Source organism: Polyodon spathula, chromosome 23 (assembly GCF_017654505.1).
Source record: "Polyodon spathula isolate WHYD16114869_AA chromosome 23, ASM1765450v1, whole genome shotgun sequence".
NCBI classification, from domain to species: domain Eukaryota; kingdom Metazoa; phylum Chordata; class Actinopteri; order Acipenseriformes; family Polyodontidae; genus Polyodon; species Polyodon spathula.
Window position 1 is genome coordinate 12,352,440 of NC_054556.1, and position 15,627 is coordinate 12,368,066.

The 15,627-nt window shown below is 37.5% G+C and overlaps 1 protein-coding gene across 4 annotated transcripts; it reads left to right on the plus strand.

Annotated features, from left to right (window-relative positions):
• Nucleotides 1-429: 429 nt before the first annotated feature.
• On the plus strand, nucleotides 430-9,458 carry LOC121297867. Of its 4 annotated transcripts, none has more exons than XM_041224430.1 (5): nucleotides 430-543; nucleotides 6,717-6,852; nucleotides 7,570-7,687; nucleotides 7,780-7,809; nucleotides 8,671-9,458. In XM_041224430.1, exons 2-5 carry the CDS (start codon nucleotides 6,772-6,774, stop codon nucleotides 9,249-9,251), a joined length of 810 nt encoding a protein of 269 aa, XP_041080364.1. In that variant the 5' UTR covers nucleotides 430-543; nucleotides 6,717-6,771; the 3' UTR covers nucleotides 9,252-9,458. The 4 variants fall into 4 exon arrangements, with proteins under 4 accessions (XP_041080364.1, XP_041080363.1, XP_041080361.1 ...); XM_041224429.1 differs by lacking the exon at nucleotides 430-543 and adding an exon at nucleotides 786-908; XM_041224427.1 differs by lacking the exon at nucleotides 430-543 and having other exon boundaries at nucleotides 6,220-6,852.
• Nucleotides 9,459-15,627: the final 6,169 nt, after the last annotated feature.

Here is a 15,627-nt window from a genome sequence, read left to right on the forward strand (position 1 = left end):
AAATAATGGATTTATGCTCGCAATTAAAACCTTCCTTTAATTACCTTATTCGTTTTAAATATTTTGTCTTTTAGAAGTACAAATCTGTATAAATAATATGTATTTTGTTTTAGATTTATATAATACATATCATTTTCTCGTGCATATACAAAACTGGTTTATGTGTATAGTTTCTTTGCCCCAGATCTCCTCTAGCAGAAATGGATTCTCTGGTTTGAATGCGACTGTTTACTCAAGGTGAGGGAAGAGCGCTGTATTTGTCTACAGATCATAGAATACAAGACACAAGACACACCTGCCGGCTCTAAACAAACACCGGTCCTGGGTGAATGATGTGCAGTACGTAGTCAGTCAGTGCTTCGTTGGGATTTATTTAGAAGCTGACAGCGAGACAGAGAAAGGTACATCCGACGTGTGGCTCCTGTTTAAAGGGGTGGAGTTTTCCCCGTGTTCTTTTTAGTTTTTCTAGAACGACAGGTTGATGGAGTTCAAAATGAAAACGACAGTTGCACGCGGAGATAACTAATGTAGTAAAAGATAAAGGTAAGTTGATTCAATACTTTAACAGTTTTAAATGTCGTGTGTGTTATTAACTTCCACTGTCACTGAATGGCATAATCAAAGTTTGTGGAAAGTTGACAATGAATTACTGTTTTGGTAGCATAAATGCTGTGTTATATGCTTTTTTTTTAATTATTATTTAGTCAAACAAACAAATAATATTAATAAAATAGTTGTCCTGTATTAATCCCTAACAGAGTTACACAGGACCTGTTTAAAGAAAGTGGTCAAGAATGTTTAATCCGCTTTACCCTGGACATGTAGTCAGCATGAACACTGAGTTTGTATACCGTGGGTTGAGTATGTCTGATTTGTCCAGGAATAGGATGGATTGATGAATATTTATCGTAAGCAATACATATTGTACATTTTTTTACTTCTGCAGATTTGTGGTGGACTTCTCATTTTGTCATGTTCTCGGTGAATTGTTTTTTTTTTTCTTTTTAGAGAAATTGATTGTTTCCAGTTTAAGTTTGCATATATATATATATATATATATATATATATATATATATATATATATATATATATATATGTAAATGTACCTCTGTTTCACAATAGGAAAACATCCATCAGATTTCAACTGTGCCAAAATATGACAGTGTACCACTTTCTGATATTACACAGGTCAGATTTTGATACACACATAGCATATTCTGACAATGTACCAGTTTCTAACACTACACCTCCAACCTGAAATGCATTTACCTAATTTTCTGTTGTCCTCATGTCCCTGCAATCGTATTGCATGCAGTAATGATAATAAATGGGTTGATAAATCGCCCCTTTGGACAAAACACCAGCAGAATTAAATAGTGGCGGTATTAACTTTACATTCACAATGTTAATTGTACTATGCCTATTCAAATTAATAAGGAAAATACAAATCCAGTTCTTCATGAATAACATTTTTTCTTGCTTTTTTTTTTTTTTTGGACGAAATGCCAGTCACAACAAGCGAACCAAATAATCCTGAAAACTGCAAGCACTTTGGTTTTATGCATCAGCTGGCTGCCCAGTATTAGATCAGTAAATAAATGTTCCGGGTCCTAACCCTAAGCCTCTCATTAGTATTCTTTAATTTTCAGCAGGGTTCTAAAAAAAGAAGCGCAAGGCAGGGTTGTCTTGCGACAAGGAACTGTGGCTGTGCTCCAATATAACTGCTTTAAGCCGTGTCCAGTATTTCAGTTATAGTAATAACAGAACATTGTTAACTAATAACAAAAAAGCTAGTAGTAGGCTTTTTCTAAATGTAGCTTATACATCCAGTAATAGTTTCTTACTTCTGTTTTGCTTCTTGAATTGTTTATACCAGCTCAAATAACGCAACAAACAATCCATAAAAGAAACACATGTTAATGATCTGTACTCGTGGAACTACAACAAGGTTGCGATCAGGAAGAGGGGAATGTGTAACGGGTACTATAGCAACCGCAGCCTCATTCTCTTTCTCATACGGGGGAAGTCAGCACGTTGGCCAGTTTTTTTCGCTAAAAATGGATTTCAATGGAAACCTGTTTATTTATTTTTTTACTTATTATGCGCATCAGCTTTGTCAAATTTTTAGACGCGCATAACTGTTAATTTGCTTCAACATTTTTATGGAACCCGTAGACGATGATAAACACTACTGTATGCGAGCCAGCCTTATGCTTGCCCCGCACCAAGACGTTTGTTTGTATTTTAGACATATTTATACAAAACAGTGTAGCAGTACGCTAGGTTTCTGTAGTATTTGTAAGTGGAAAAACCCTGGAACCCTGTCATACTTTTTTAAAGTCATCCCCTGTGGGGTACACTCTTAATACACTAACTTGTAGCATTCTGTGGAACCTAAGGTGTTTGCAAGGTTACTTTAAAATAATTTCATGTAGTAATTTCATGTAACACCTTTGTAGTCTCTAAGTAAAAGTGATCAAGGATACAAGCAGTACTTGACAGTATAATATATTCACAGCCTTCATGTTTAGTTTACATATTTTATTTCAGATTTAAAACACGCCTTCTTCGCATTGGTCCACTGTCACTTTACTGTTCGACTAGTCGACTATTCGGTGCTTTTTTGGATGCACATGTGCAAGCTGGAGAGATCTACTTCTGCTGGCTGCTGATCTGCTGATCAGATGGAAATGCAGCCTAACGTATATGGGAAATATTGTATTCTGATTGATTCCCACAATGCTGTACTCCACTTATAATCTAGAGAGGTATTTTATGAAAAGCTGTCCTGTAACATGGGCTGATAACACAAGATCAGACCCCCCACACACATGCACTGATTATACAACCATATAACCAACTGCGGGGAAAATTAAAGCATTTTAATAATTGCAGAGATACACCAGTACACTGGGTAGAAAAGTCAAATTGAATCCATTTTAACAAATCAATTTGCCTTTCATGTGTTTATACTCTGGGGGTCTGGTCACAGTTAAAAGGCATTTAACCCTCAGCAATGCAAACACACAAGCATACTGCACAGCATACATATATATATAACAACAATGCTTAAGAGTACAACCTCAAACTCTGGTGAGTATCCCTTTAAACAGGGATTTGACATTCAAATGTTCCACTGCAGAGGAATAGACAAGATTTGTTTATTATGGGGCCAGGTCTTGCACAGGCTCCAGAACAAATATCATGAAAGAGCAAGCCACAGCTGTATAATTAGGTTACTGAAGGTGATGCTGTTACCAGCCTTGAAACAGCCTTTACCCCACCAAGACCCTTTACTTGCTAAATATCTTGGTATCCCTGAAAAGTCATCAGCCTTTAAAGAACATGTTTCTGCAGTGGTGGCTTCCATTACAAAATGGAGCATCAATCTCGGCAGTCACCATTGCAGGAACATGTTTTGGATTAGAATGAAGGGTCCCACACAGTAGTAAAGTGATCATTATTGGGGTTCCATTGTACCTGTGGGATTTTAATTAAAATATTTAGAAAGGGGACTATTATATTCAGGGATACCTATGTATTTAGGGAGCAAGGGGAATGAGTAGGAAAAAAGGATGAAATTGTGGGGGACCCTCACCATTTACTGAGAACTGTGTTCAGCGCACGATAAATGTATTCCCACATGGACTGAATCGCACAGGTGTCCTACTTAGTTCATGAGAAAAGCCCTGTGAAGTTCTTTTTAATTTTCTTTTTATACATTTTTTGCTTTGTTTTTCACAAATTTTATTTTATTTTGCTTTAGCCATTAAAAATTGTTTTATTTTGTTTCATCGCAGATACACATTAATGAAATAACTCAAATAGATGTATATAAATAAAAACAAAGGATACATCATGTTTTAACTATATAATTATGTTTTTATTATTTTGACATAAACAGGCTTATCACACAAATAATTTAGTTACCATATTCTCCTTAGCAACAGTAATGTACGTGAAGTCCCCCACTATTGTTAATTAACTGCCTATTTACAGTAAATACTACCCATGCCCTCTAAAAAAACAATAAGATCAAATAAAAATACAAAAATACTTTTGTTACTGCACAATGAAAGTCAAATCAGCATGGAGGATATTAAATCAACAAACACAACAAAATGGCTTATTTCAGAATGTTGTACAATTCAGTATCAACTCAAAAAGCTTGTTATTGAAAGGAAATTCGGATATTTTACGCATGCGTTCATAAGGAGCTTCAATCTAGCACAAATATTCAAATTAAGAATTAAACACAAGCATACAACAGAACTGTATGTTTTCTTTTTTCTTGGTTTGTCACCTGTCACTTGCAATCAGTGAATACTTTGAAAAGAAACTTTCACAGTTAACGGAAGCCATAGGGTACATGAGACAAGAAATCACGGTACTGGAATTGGTAACATTCTGACACCTGAGCCCCAACAGCCAGTAATAACTACATAGCCATCGAAATTATTCTGAACTGCATCTTTCATACTGTTGCTTAGTTTCATGTACTCAAAATAATGTATTTCCACTTCCCTCAGCGGTTGCGGGTTCACAATACATTCCTACAACATATTGTTATCCACTGATGCCCGAGTGGGTGTCTCCAGTGGATTAAACAGTTGACCAAGAGAAGTCAGGTGCAATTCTTTGTAGCGTTGTTTAATTGTTGTGTGCAGTTTAGGCATTTTAGAAAGAAACGTCTCTTCTCTACCATCACAATTTTAATTGCCAAATGACTCGCTTCAAATTATGCATCTGTGCAAATGCTAGTCAGAGCTTTCGTTTCCTTTCAGACCGTGTCTATGGTAACAGCTGAGCATTGCCAACTACGATTGAATGTATTTGTTTAAAGTATTTTTATGTAAACCTCCAAATTTAAAAATGTCATCCTGTGTTTGCTTCATAATGAGTTTTCATTTTATTTTATTTTATATATGCATTTTGTTTTATTTTGTTTTATTTTGTGCTATTTTGTATTTGCGAAAAACACGGGGCTCTATTTATTAGGCAGTTCATCAAGGTTACTCTGTTTTCAGAGACTGCTGGCACCATAAAGGTGACTTGAAAGCAGCCGGGGAACTCTCTTGCTGAAGCCAAGCGGGTGTTGGTACAATTTGCTGCAGGTAGATCAGAAAGAATAAGCACCAAACTCTCCTCAGATCAACACTGCGTTGATAAAGAAGCTTATTCCCTTGATAGTCCACAACTGCAATTAAACGAACATCTTAATTTGCAGGTTTTCCCAAAATGATTGGTGCGATAGACTGAACGCAGGTTACATTTGTAACCCCGCAGAGGTCTGCATGACGAATTGAAAACCATTTCAATCAATCCATGATCAAGCAATACGTGATGCATAAAAGACTTTCACAGAAATTAGTCATTGAGGGGCTTGTCATGACTTGTATTATTTCTGTGCCAGTCCCTCTGTATTGCGACAGGTGGCTTTCGGTTGTGATCTTCAAAAGGTTCCAGTTCTTTTCATTTGCGTGTTTATTAACAGGGCCCTGTAGAGTGTAGATAGACTTAGGCCAAAGGGTAGGAGGCAATTCTTTACACAGACAGTAGCCAACTTAAAAATAAACCTCTTAAAAACATGTTTCGTGATCTGCAAGCTTGATTTATTTAAGTTTTTATACAGTCCCACCAGTGGAATTATTTTTGGTATTTCCTATATTCATGTAGCATTTTGAGGACTGGTTTTATTTGATGTCTTGTTGTTTATCAGGTAAAAGCTTAAACCACAAACCCTATTAATATACTCTCAGGATTTGACATAATAACTGCCAGGTAAGAGTCACAGTACTCCAAGGAGCACTATCAGCAATTTGCATGATATGAAGTTACCACTGGAGAGGTTGGACATGTTGACTGTCAGCTTAAATTGGAAATGATGTCATAATCTGGATGTCTAATTTAATGACACATCAGCATGGGAATCACTCCAATTAATTAGCCTGTGTGTGGTCACAGCTGCCAACAAAAAAGAAAACCCTAATTGCATCTCACGTCCTTTCATATAGGTGTCATTTCAGTGTTCTTAATATCTCAATACAGCCTCTGAAGTTCATGTATCAGATTTGTATTTATATTGTAATGTTAAATGTGGTTCAATGCACCATCAAACCCCAGCTGGTTAGAACACAGTTAAAGAGGGAACAGTTTGCTGAATGTACTGAATTAGTTGAATTGTGTAGTATCTTATCCAATATGAAATTCCAATGTGATTCACATTGTATAAATGTAAACCGTACTTGGTCAGATAAATGTGATTCCTTTTTTCTTCTTCTTCCAATTTAACTTTTTTTTTTTTTTTTTTTTTGTGTGTGTGTGTATGTATGTTAGGACAGTTCCACACAGCTGGACCTGCTACATTCAGGAAGACCCCAGTGTAAACAAGAAGGGACATCTCTGTTGGGCCCTAATCAGTAAAACCAGTTGAATTGATCAAAAACACAATAACATTGACCTTTTTAGACTGAGAAAGTCTTTTGTGGTGTTTTAACCTGGGCACGCACACATAGAGGGTCCTCACAATGGCATAACTAATGAGGCTAAAAATATTTGACCTTAGCCAAATACAATTTGAAACGTCTATAGGAAGCTAAGAATATATGGAGTTATAGTGTGTACCATTTAGTGTGCCAGACAGATGGTCGGACAGTCAGCACAAGGGTTGTTCCTATTTTGGTATGTAACTCTTCTTTTTTTGTTTTCCAATTCAGGGTAATGAACCAGCAAAACTAGCCAGGAATTGAACAGCATATAACTTCTTGAAAGATGGATTCAGTTTCAGACCCAGTTTGTATAAACGGAGGGGAGAATGGTGAGGAATGGGCTGAGCCGGCTAATGAAGAGCTGGTAAGTTAGTTTTTGTATCTGCACTGGTATGATGTTATCAACTATGAGAAGCTAAGCAAGGTTGTATTTGGCCAGTATTTGGATGAGTGGCCTTCAAGGACAATCAGGAACTCCAGAAGGGTTTTTATTGGCTCAGTAAGGGGCACTCTTCCCTGGGCGCTGCAGTGATCTTGGGAGGCACTGTGCTGTAGGAGGTACATCCTTCGAAGGAGCATAGCATTAGTCATTTTTAAACTTTTATTCAGGGTATATAAATTTCTCAAGAAATGGTTTGACTGGAAGTCATCATCAATGTTGAACATGAACAAGACTTTTAGTTGTAACATTCGTCATTAAATTTATTAAGCGTTGTAGGAGTCTGTATTTAATATTTCTTTCTGGTGTTCAGTTGTTGCAGTATTTTTTAGATTTAAGATGTAGTGGTGCTTCTGTAAACTGTGATGCTTGTTGTTTTGTCGCAGCCGTCACAAGTACACGTAGGAAGATGATCTTGCAGTTTTCGCAGAAAGCCATTACAGGGAACATGTGTTCTGATGTCTGTTACAGCACTGTGTTAAGGAAACCTTGATCATTTCAGCTGGAGAGTCAAGGCAAGACAACTTGAAGACTCGCCCCTGTTTACATCATTATGTTAGACCCTATGACGTTTTAAAATGAAAACACAATGACACTTGTAATGTGGGAGTGTCTCTTACATACTTTGTTGTTCAATTTTAGAATAAAGACATGTTCAGTTATCTGTCTAACGAGGAGAAGGAATGTCTAAAATACCTAATGGACACCATTGATTCCTTGGAAGCTGATATGGTGGCTGACGATCAAGAAGAAAGGACAGGTACTGTAATGTTGTAATATTACAGTGGAATGATCGACACAGGTCCGACTAGATGAACCGGCATGTATTTATATATTTTCTTTCTCTATCAGGAGGAGCACAGGAAACAGGAACACTAATAGGTGTGTAATGAGTAATGACTAATGGCAAATTCTCCTTTGCTCTATGATTCTCTAACTCACTGACTACTATTATGGTCTGTACCTGGTTTAACTACAGGAACCCCACTAGTTCAAACTTTGCAGTCCTAACTCAAACCTAAAATAATACATTTTGATCTTACAGTGCTAAACATTTGGTAGCAAGAACATGACTATGTAATGTACCCAATGTTTATAGAGAGGGTAATGATTCTATGATGCAGAGCCTATGTTAGGGCTGGTAGTGTGTTTCATAACCTATTTTGTTAATAAATCTTGATGGCATATATGCATAGAGTTTACACAGAATGGTGTCATAAATGCAAGCTTCTCATTTTCTATACAGTTATTTGATTAAATATAAAATTCATGTAGAATCAAAAAAAAATATTCCTAACTTCAGTTTTACAAATTCTGTTTAAGATCCACCTTCAGCAGCAAAACACAGTATTTATATGTGACTTTCACGTGCGTTAATAAAGAGCTGGTAATCCAAGAATTTTAATAGGGGCAATATATAGGGGTAATATAGGGTAATCCTGGGAACCACGGTACATATACACAACTCTCCAAAGGGTTTTGGGACAGATTATAGAATATATGCACAAAACTGGGCATGAGGTATACGCTGTAAAGCATACCAGTCTTACCAAATGCCATTGGAGACATACATATCCTACCTAATCATTCTGCATTGGTAGCACTTCGTCTATAAAATGTCTGTGGGTATTGGAAGAATATCAGGATATGTACTGATCAAGAGTGGAGTCAAGTCCCCATATTTATTGGAGGGTAGTATATAATCCAATAGATCACAGCACTGTCCGTATATTTTGTTTTTAGACAATGCGGATGATAGAGACAGTGGTCTTAACACAGAACCAGAACAAGAGGAGGTCACCCCCGCTGCTGAGGAACCCCAGAATCCAAATCCAGCCACAGTAGATCACAATCACCAACTTGAAATGCCAACATGTGCCCCTCTGGATATACAAGCTCTCCGTCCTCAAACCCTGGTCTCTCCACGACTGGCCCGATCCTCCAGCCACCAGCCTGCTCACGTGCGCAAGTTTGACACCATCTTGAGATCAGGAGTCAGTGTCCAGGAGCTACGGGCTCAGGTTCTGGCCCGGTTTGGTGGTACCTGCACGGATGAATCATCAAACCTCCGCGAGGGTCCGCGATCCCCTACTTCTCTATTTCCAGAAGGTTCAGACTTCAATAGCCCAAGGGTCGATGCTCTTCAGAAACTGGGGCTCCTTAAAACTACAGAAGAGGCACCAACACTACCAGAGTCTCCCAAGGAACAGAAGTACTCTCAATCGCCCCCAAATACGACAATGTCAAGCCATCAACTGGCATCCACCATTGAGGATAAAGACCATCAGGAAGCCTTAGAAAAACTGGGACTTTTGCAGCTCTAACTCGATGTAACTCGGATCTCTCTCCTGAGATTTTTTTCATCTAAAGCAACTATGCAATAGCTCTCTGCAATACCTGTGAGTAATATGCAGTAGTACTCACAGGTATGCAGAACATCTCACCACTTGAATTCTGTTCAACTTTCTATTTGACTGTTTTCTGGGTGGGGTTAATATGGGCATTTAATATTTTTATATAAAAACAGGATATTTGTCACCTAGGAGGGGGGGGGGGGGGGGCGGGGAGGGGGCAATATATATATATATCTATATATATATATATATATATATATATATATATATATATATATATATATATATAACATATATATATATATATGTGTGTGTGTGAGTGTGTGGATATCCTGTATACATGTATCCTGTTGTTCAACCACTAGTGTAGTGTGTTTTCGTCTACACATTTAAGTCTTTTACTTTAAATTCAGAAAATGAAAATAACAGCTAACAGAATGTTAATAATATATAATAAGATAAATAATAATATAATAAGAATAATATATAAACAAGGTAACTAATTGTGCAAAATGTTTCACAAATACAGTTACTTAAGTGAATTGGGGGTTTAATTTTTAAAAAAAAACATATATATATATATATATATATATATATGATATATATATATATATATATATATAATATTTATTAAATTTGTAACTTGTTAAGGGTGTGACATATCTAATGTATTATGCTTGAATCATTCAGTTATCACATCTTTTAAAAGTGGTAGGTGAATAATTAAGGGTTATGTAATTGTGAAGCATGTGGTTTCAGATGGACAGAAGTGCAGTTACGGTTGAAATCTAAATGACATTTTAGAAAATTAATAAAAACTGTCAACCCAGTCAACCCCTTCAGCTATTTTTACCTCAACTATAATCTCTGTCAAATTAGTCTACCCCAATACTGCACTTTGGCCGAGGCCTCGGCCTCAGCCTAATATGTCTTTGAGGTGTTGACTTCAAATTTGTTCCACAGCTGTACTCAATTATTCTTTCAATCAATTCAATTATGGATATTGTCAAACAAACAGTACATTTTTGAGTAGCTGTCGTGTGACAAAGCAGTCTTTGCCACACTTTCAGACAACAGTTAAGATATAGACTTCATATTTTTAAGGCCAGGGATATTGTAAAATGTGCTGGTGATGTTTTTCTTTGACCTAATAGGTCTGTGATCAAAGCACTAGTATCTTCTGTAGTTTAGTTATTGATGTTCTCTTTTAAAATATATTTGACAATTCTGTGTTAGTCCTGTATTAACAGTAAGATGCACACCTTTAAAAAAATGCATCTTCACATTCAACCTACTGCATTTTATTCAGTAAAAATAACATTTTCTCCTGTAATTTACTTTTGCTGCATTTACATTGCTGCAGACAATGGTAAGATTTGCTTACCTCACCATCAGATTTGCCCACCAAATTGAATTCCCCCGATTTCATTTAGTTGGTACAATAGCTCTGACCAGCAGTTTAGGAAACCATTTGGATAAATCACCAAAATGACATTTCCGAGACGGTTTTAAATTGCCTGGACTCTTTTGTAAGGCTAACCAAGTTTTGAAATGAGTTCAAACTTACCCCAGTTGAACTCTGAATTGTAAATGAAAAATGTCCTTAGAATTCTACCCTATTTCGTATGCCATACACATTTTTATTTATATATTAGACAAACAAAACATTATGTGTTGTTTAGGGTTAGTTTAACACTAGACACATTAGTGCCATCTGCTGGAAGGTGGTTAATACAGCATCATTATATAAACACTTCTATTTGGAACAGGATGAAGAAGCATTTTATACAAAAAATAAAGGGCCATATTCTCTATGTGTATATATTCTGCATATTGTTTAATACCAATATAGTGTACATGCTACCCTTAAAATCAAAAGTATCTTGAAAGCAAAACAGCCTTGTTCTACCTATTGTAATATTAACAGGGCTCAACAATAGGAAGACAGGATATACTGCAGCCATGATGGCAGTGCTTTGACCTGCAAGTCTGCAGAGGGTTTGCATTGTGACCATTTTTCAATGATTCCTTCAGGGGAGTTAGGTGCAGAAATCTGCAGTACAAACCTAGCAGCAATATAAAGCAATAACACCTGGTACTTCTGCAGCGACTGAAAATACAAAGAAAATATAAAGAAAATATAAAGGTCATGTGCGAGCTTGTGCTCTCAAACAGGAAACACAGTATTCTGTTTTTTTTTTTTTTCTTGTGCAGACGACAGTTATTATAAAAATACACAATGGGAAGCATTTATCAAGGTATTTCTGAAACTGACCCAGCTATTAATGTTGCAAAACTAGTATTCTTCTGACTTCTGCAACAGCGTTTTCATTTTATTTCTTCAAGTTTAAGAAGAAAAATAAAAAAAGTGAAAATACCAAAAATAATATGCAGTGGAGCTGCCAGATCTGTGTTGTCCTCCGGCACTGTAGGTCTGGTGGCATCGCTGTGGATCTGCAGTGTGAAAAATGACGGACTGGCACGTTTCGGAGGACGCATGCTCCAGCCGCCATTTCTTGAGTAATGGCTTCCTTCTGGCCAGATTTGTGGAGTGCTGGGGATATTGTTGTTACATGCACACTTTGACCAGTTTTGGCCATAAAAGCATGTAGCTCTTGCAAAGTTCCCACTGGCCTCTTGTTAGCCTCTCTGATCAGTCTCTTTCTTGCTCAGTCATCCAGTTTGGAGGGACGGCCTGATCTAGGCAGAGTCTTAGTGGTGCCATACACCTTCCACTTCTTAATAATCGTCTTGACAGTGCTCCAAGCGATATTCAAGGTCTTTGGTATTTTTTTATACCCATCCCCTGGTCTGTACATTTCAACAACTTTGTCCCAGAGTTCTTTTGAAAGCACCTTGGTGCTCATGGTTGAGTCTTTGCTTTGAAATGCACTACCCAGCAGAGGGAACCTACAGGAACTGCTAGTCAGGGAGCAATAGTGGTTTGATAACCAGAATCATGGCTAATACTGAGAAAGAATAAACACTAATGGTACTGTAACAGAAAACAAGAAAGTCAAAAAATGTAAATGAATTAGAATAGGTAACATGTAGTCATAAACATTAGATTAAAATGTGCACAAATTTCATATGCTTAAGCGCAAAAATATTAGAATTCCTCCAAAAGCCAAATTTGAATGAAAATTGCTAAGGTTTGTGATAAATGTGCAGAATTTTTCAACTACATTACATTGTTGCGTAGTATTCCAATTCTGCGCATTCACGCGTAGCTCTTGTGCATTTCTGCTATGTTGGTATTGAATGCGCAGGTGGATTTGTGAGGCACAAACACTTTTGCGAATTGAACAAAAAATTGCTATTTTTCAACTTGGCGCAACTGTTTTGTGCCATGTTGGAAAATATAAATTTTTGTGCAAAAGCAGTAATTTTTGTGAGGCACAAATTTTGCAAGGGGATTGCGCATCGCTTTGAATATCTGGGCCTACAGCGTCAGCATCACAATTCACAGAAAAAGGTACATGTATTTTTTTCCTTTAATTTTAATCAATCTCTCTTTCAAACTATGCATGTAATATATAATCTTGGCAGTTCAAAGACCCTACTAATACACATTGTTTATGTTTGATTTTTGAACAGTATTGCTCATTTACTGACTAACACGAGTTGCAGTCAGGGTTGGACTCTGGTAAATTAAATATCAAATAAAACTAGACAGCAACCATTATTTACTTCTGACTGACAGGTATAGTACATAAAAATATCAAGGTTCGCTGATTGAGCTGGTGTCTTTAACTCAGTGTGTGGTGTGTGTGCGCGAAGCAGAGTCTTGCATTGATGCCGGGGATTTGAAATTATTGAGTACAAGAATACAGATACATGAAGGCTTATTTTATATATATGCCAATATTTCTGACAAAGCTGGCCTCTTTATTCTATCACAGTAGGGTTTGACCTTACTAAAATTAGTGTCCAAACAATTATAGGCGTTGGTGTAATGTTAAACCATTTTTAAGAGCTTTTCTTGCAATTAGATCCCTGACTAATATATATATATTATTGTTGCGTGTGAATAGTTTTTTTCTTTTTTTTACACAAATCAAACCAAAACAAACAAAACAAAGCTAACACACTAGAGGTTCTGAACTAAACAAGTAGAGCCTTGTTTAATATGGGGATAGCCTTAACCTGTTTACCCCAACCAAAACCAACACAAGTTCTTTGTTATTTTGAATCAGTTTTCTTTCTTTCTCTCTCTCTCTCTCTCTCTCTCTCTCTCTAGCTCAAAATCTCTCTCATCCACACATTTCCCTAATTATGTTTTTAAAGGTCACACAATCATTCAATTATCCCATATCAGTAAACCATTAATTACAATTTAGGAGGCGTTGACTAACATGGCCTCCCAGTACCTTCACCTTTATCAAGATGGAGTGCACTACCCCTAACCTCGTGGTCCTAAAGCCTCCACATTACAGTTAGCAATGTACACTCCATCACATACCCTCCCCTTTTCCTGTGAGGTTGGGCATGCAAACTTTCCCCTGTCTGTGGGAATGTGACAAGGTGAGACATGTGAGACATGTGAGAATGTGACAAGGTAGCTGAGTGGATACAGGTGCAGAGGTGATGCAGTGCAGAAATGAAGCAAACAAACTTTTAATCTGGTTTTGAAAGGGGGTACTTTATTTTGTAATCCCAGGTCTGGTGACCAGAAACACTTATAACAAAAGCAATGTTGGTTTTGCATACCCAAACAATAATGAAACCACACGTATCCGCCCCATAATAATACATACACTATCACCAGCCCTGGGTGAGTGCAGTAGTGCTCATGGTGGGTGATACAGTTTAGTTTATAGTGACAATGGTGCAGGGATGTTTTGGCTTTAGTGCTGGCCCTTGGCGACAGCTCCGGAAACGTGTTAGTAGTCTAGTGTACAAACAAGAAGATTTAATACATATACAAATAAACACACAACCAACATTCATGATCTTTGCTATTTTAATTTTTAATTTTTGCTTTCCTTTACTGGTTCGCTCTCAGTCCTTCTCGGTTTCCATGTAAACCAATGAGAAGGAACGGATTACGATTCTCTGTCCCCTCATATGCTGTCACGCATGACCCCTTGGTAAACGAGTGCAGCTGCCTTTACAATCTGCGGCTGTTACGTTATTTCCCTTCCGGGTCAATACACTCTTGCAGTGGAGTCTCGCATTCTTCCAGACTGACCGACTTCCCGACCCGGGGAAAGAACTGTCAGGTCAGCCCATCCAAAGAACTCTGTTCTCGCTGCTTAGCACCTTCACAAGGCGGCAGGGAGATTTATAACTATGATTCACTGTATTTCTGTCACAGGGAATCTTGACAAGAAATCAGCATTGATATGTCCCTTTACTTTCTTGTACTTTGCATCAAACTAGCATGGTTGTAATACGAGAAACCACCTGGTTATTCTTGCATTTGTACCTTTCTGCCTGTGCATCCACTGTAAGAGGGCTTGATCTGTCCTAAGCATACATTTTCTACCCCAGAGATAATAGTGGAGTGCTTCTATTGCCCATTTCACCACTAAACACTTTTCAATTGTTGCGTAGTTTTTCTGTCTGGGGAGAAACTTCCTGCTTAAATGCAGGATAGGGTGCTTTTCACCCTCGTACATGTGTGACAGCACTGCCCCCAACTCGACCTCTGAGGCATCTGTCTGAAAGACAAACGGTTGCTTAACACCTGGACTTCTTAAAACAGGATCAGAACACATTGCTGATTTCAAGTCTGCAATGCTGTTTCCGCATCAGTTGACCAGATTACCATATATGGGGTTGAGCCTCTGGCTAGTACTGTTAATGAAACTGCTCTTGTATTGAAATCTTTAATAAATCTTCTATAGTATCCCATTAAACCAAGAAAGGCTCTTTTCTGTTTTTTGTTTACAGGACTTTTGCAGGACATAATAGCCTTGAACCTATTTACTTGAGGCTTTATCAAACTTCGGCCCAGCGAAAACCCCAAATATTTGGATTCTTGCTATGCAAAGGCAATGTTCTTTATATTGGCTGTTAAACCCACTTTTCTAAGGGATTCTAAGTCTAATCTTCTGAATTTGTGATTCCAATCGACACTGAAGATTATCTCGAAGTATACTGTGGCAAACTGCTCATGCAGCTTGAGGATCTGGTTCATTAACCTTTGAAATACCGCTGGTGCACCATGTAACCCAAATGGCAGAACTGTAAAATGATATAACCCTTCCAGTATTGAAAATGCAGCTGTCTCTCTACAGGAGGCAGACGGCGGTACCTGCCAGTATCCCTTAGTTAGATATAGGGTGGTTCTAAATTTAGCTTTGACCTTCGACTCTCAGCATGGGGCAGGCAACAAATTTTG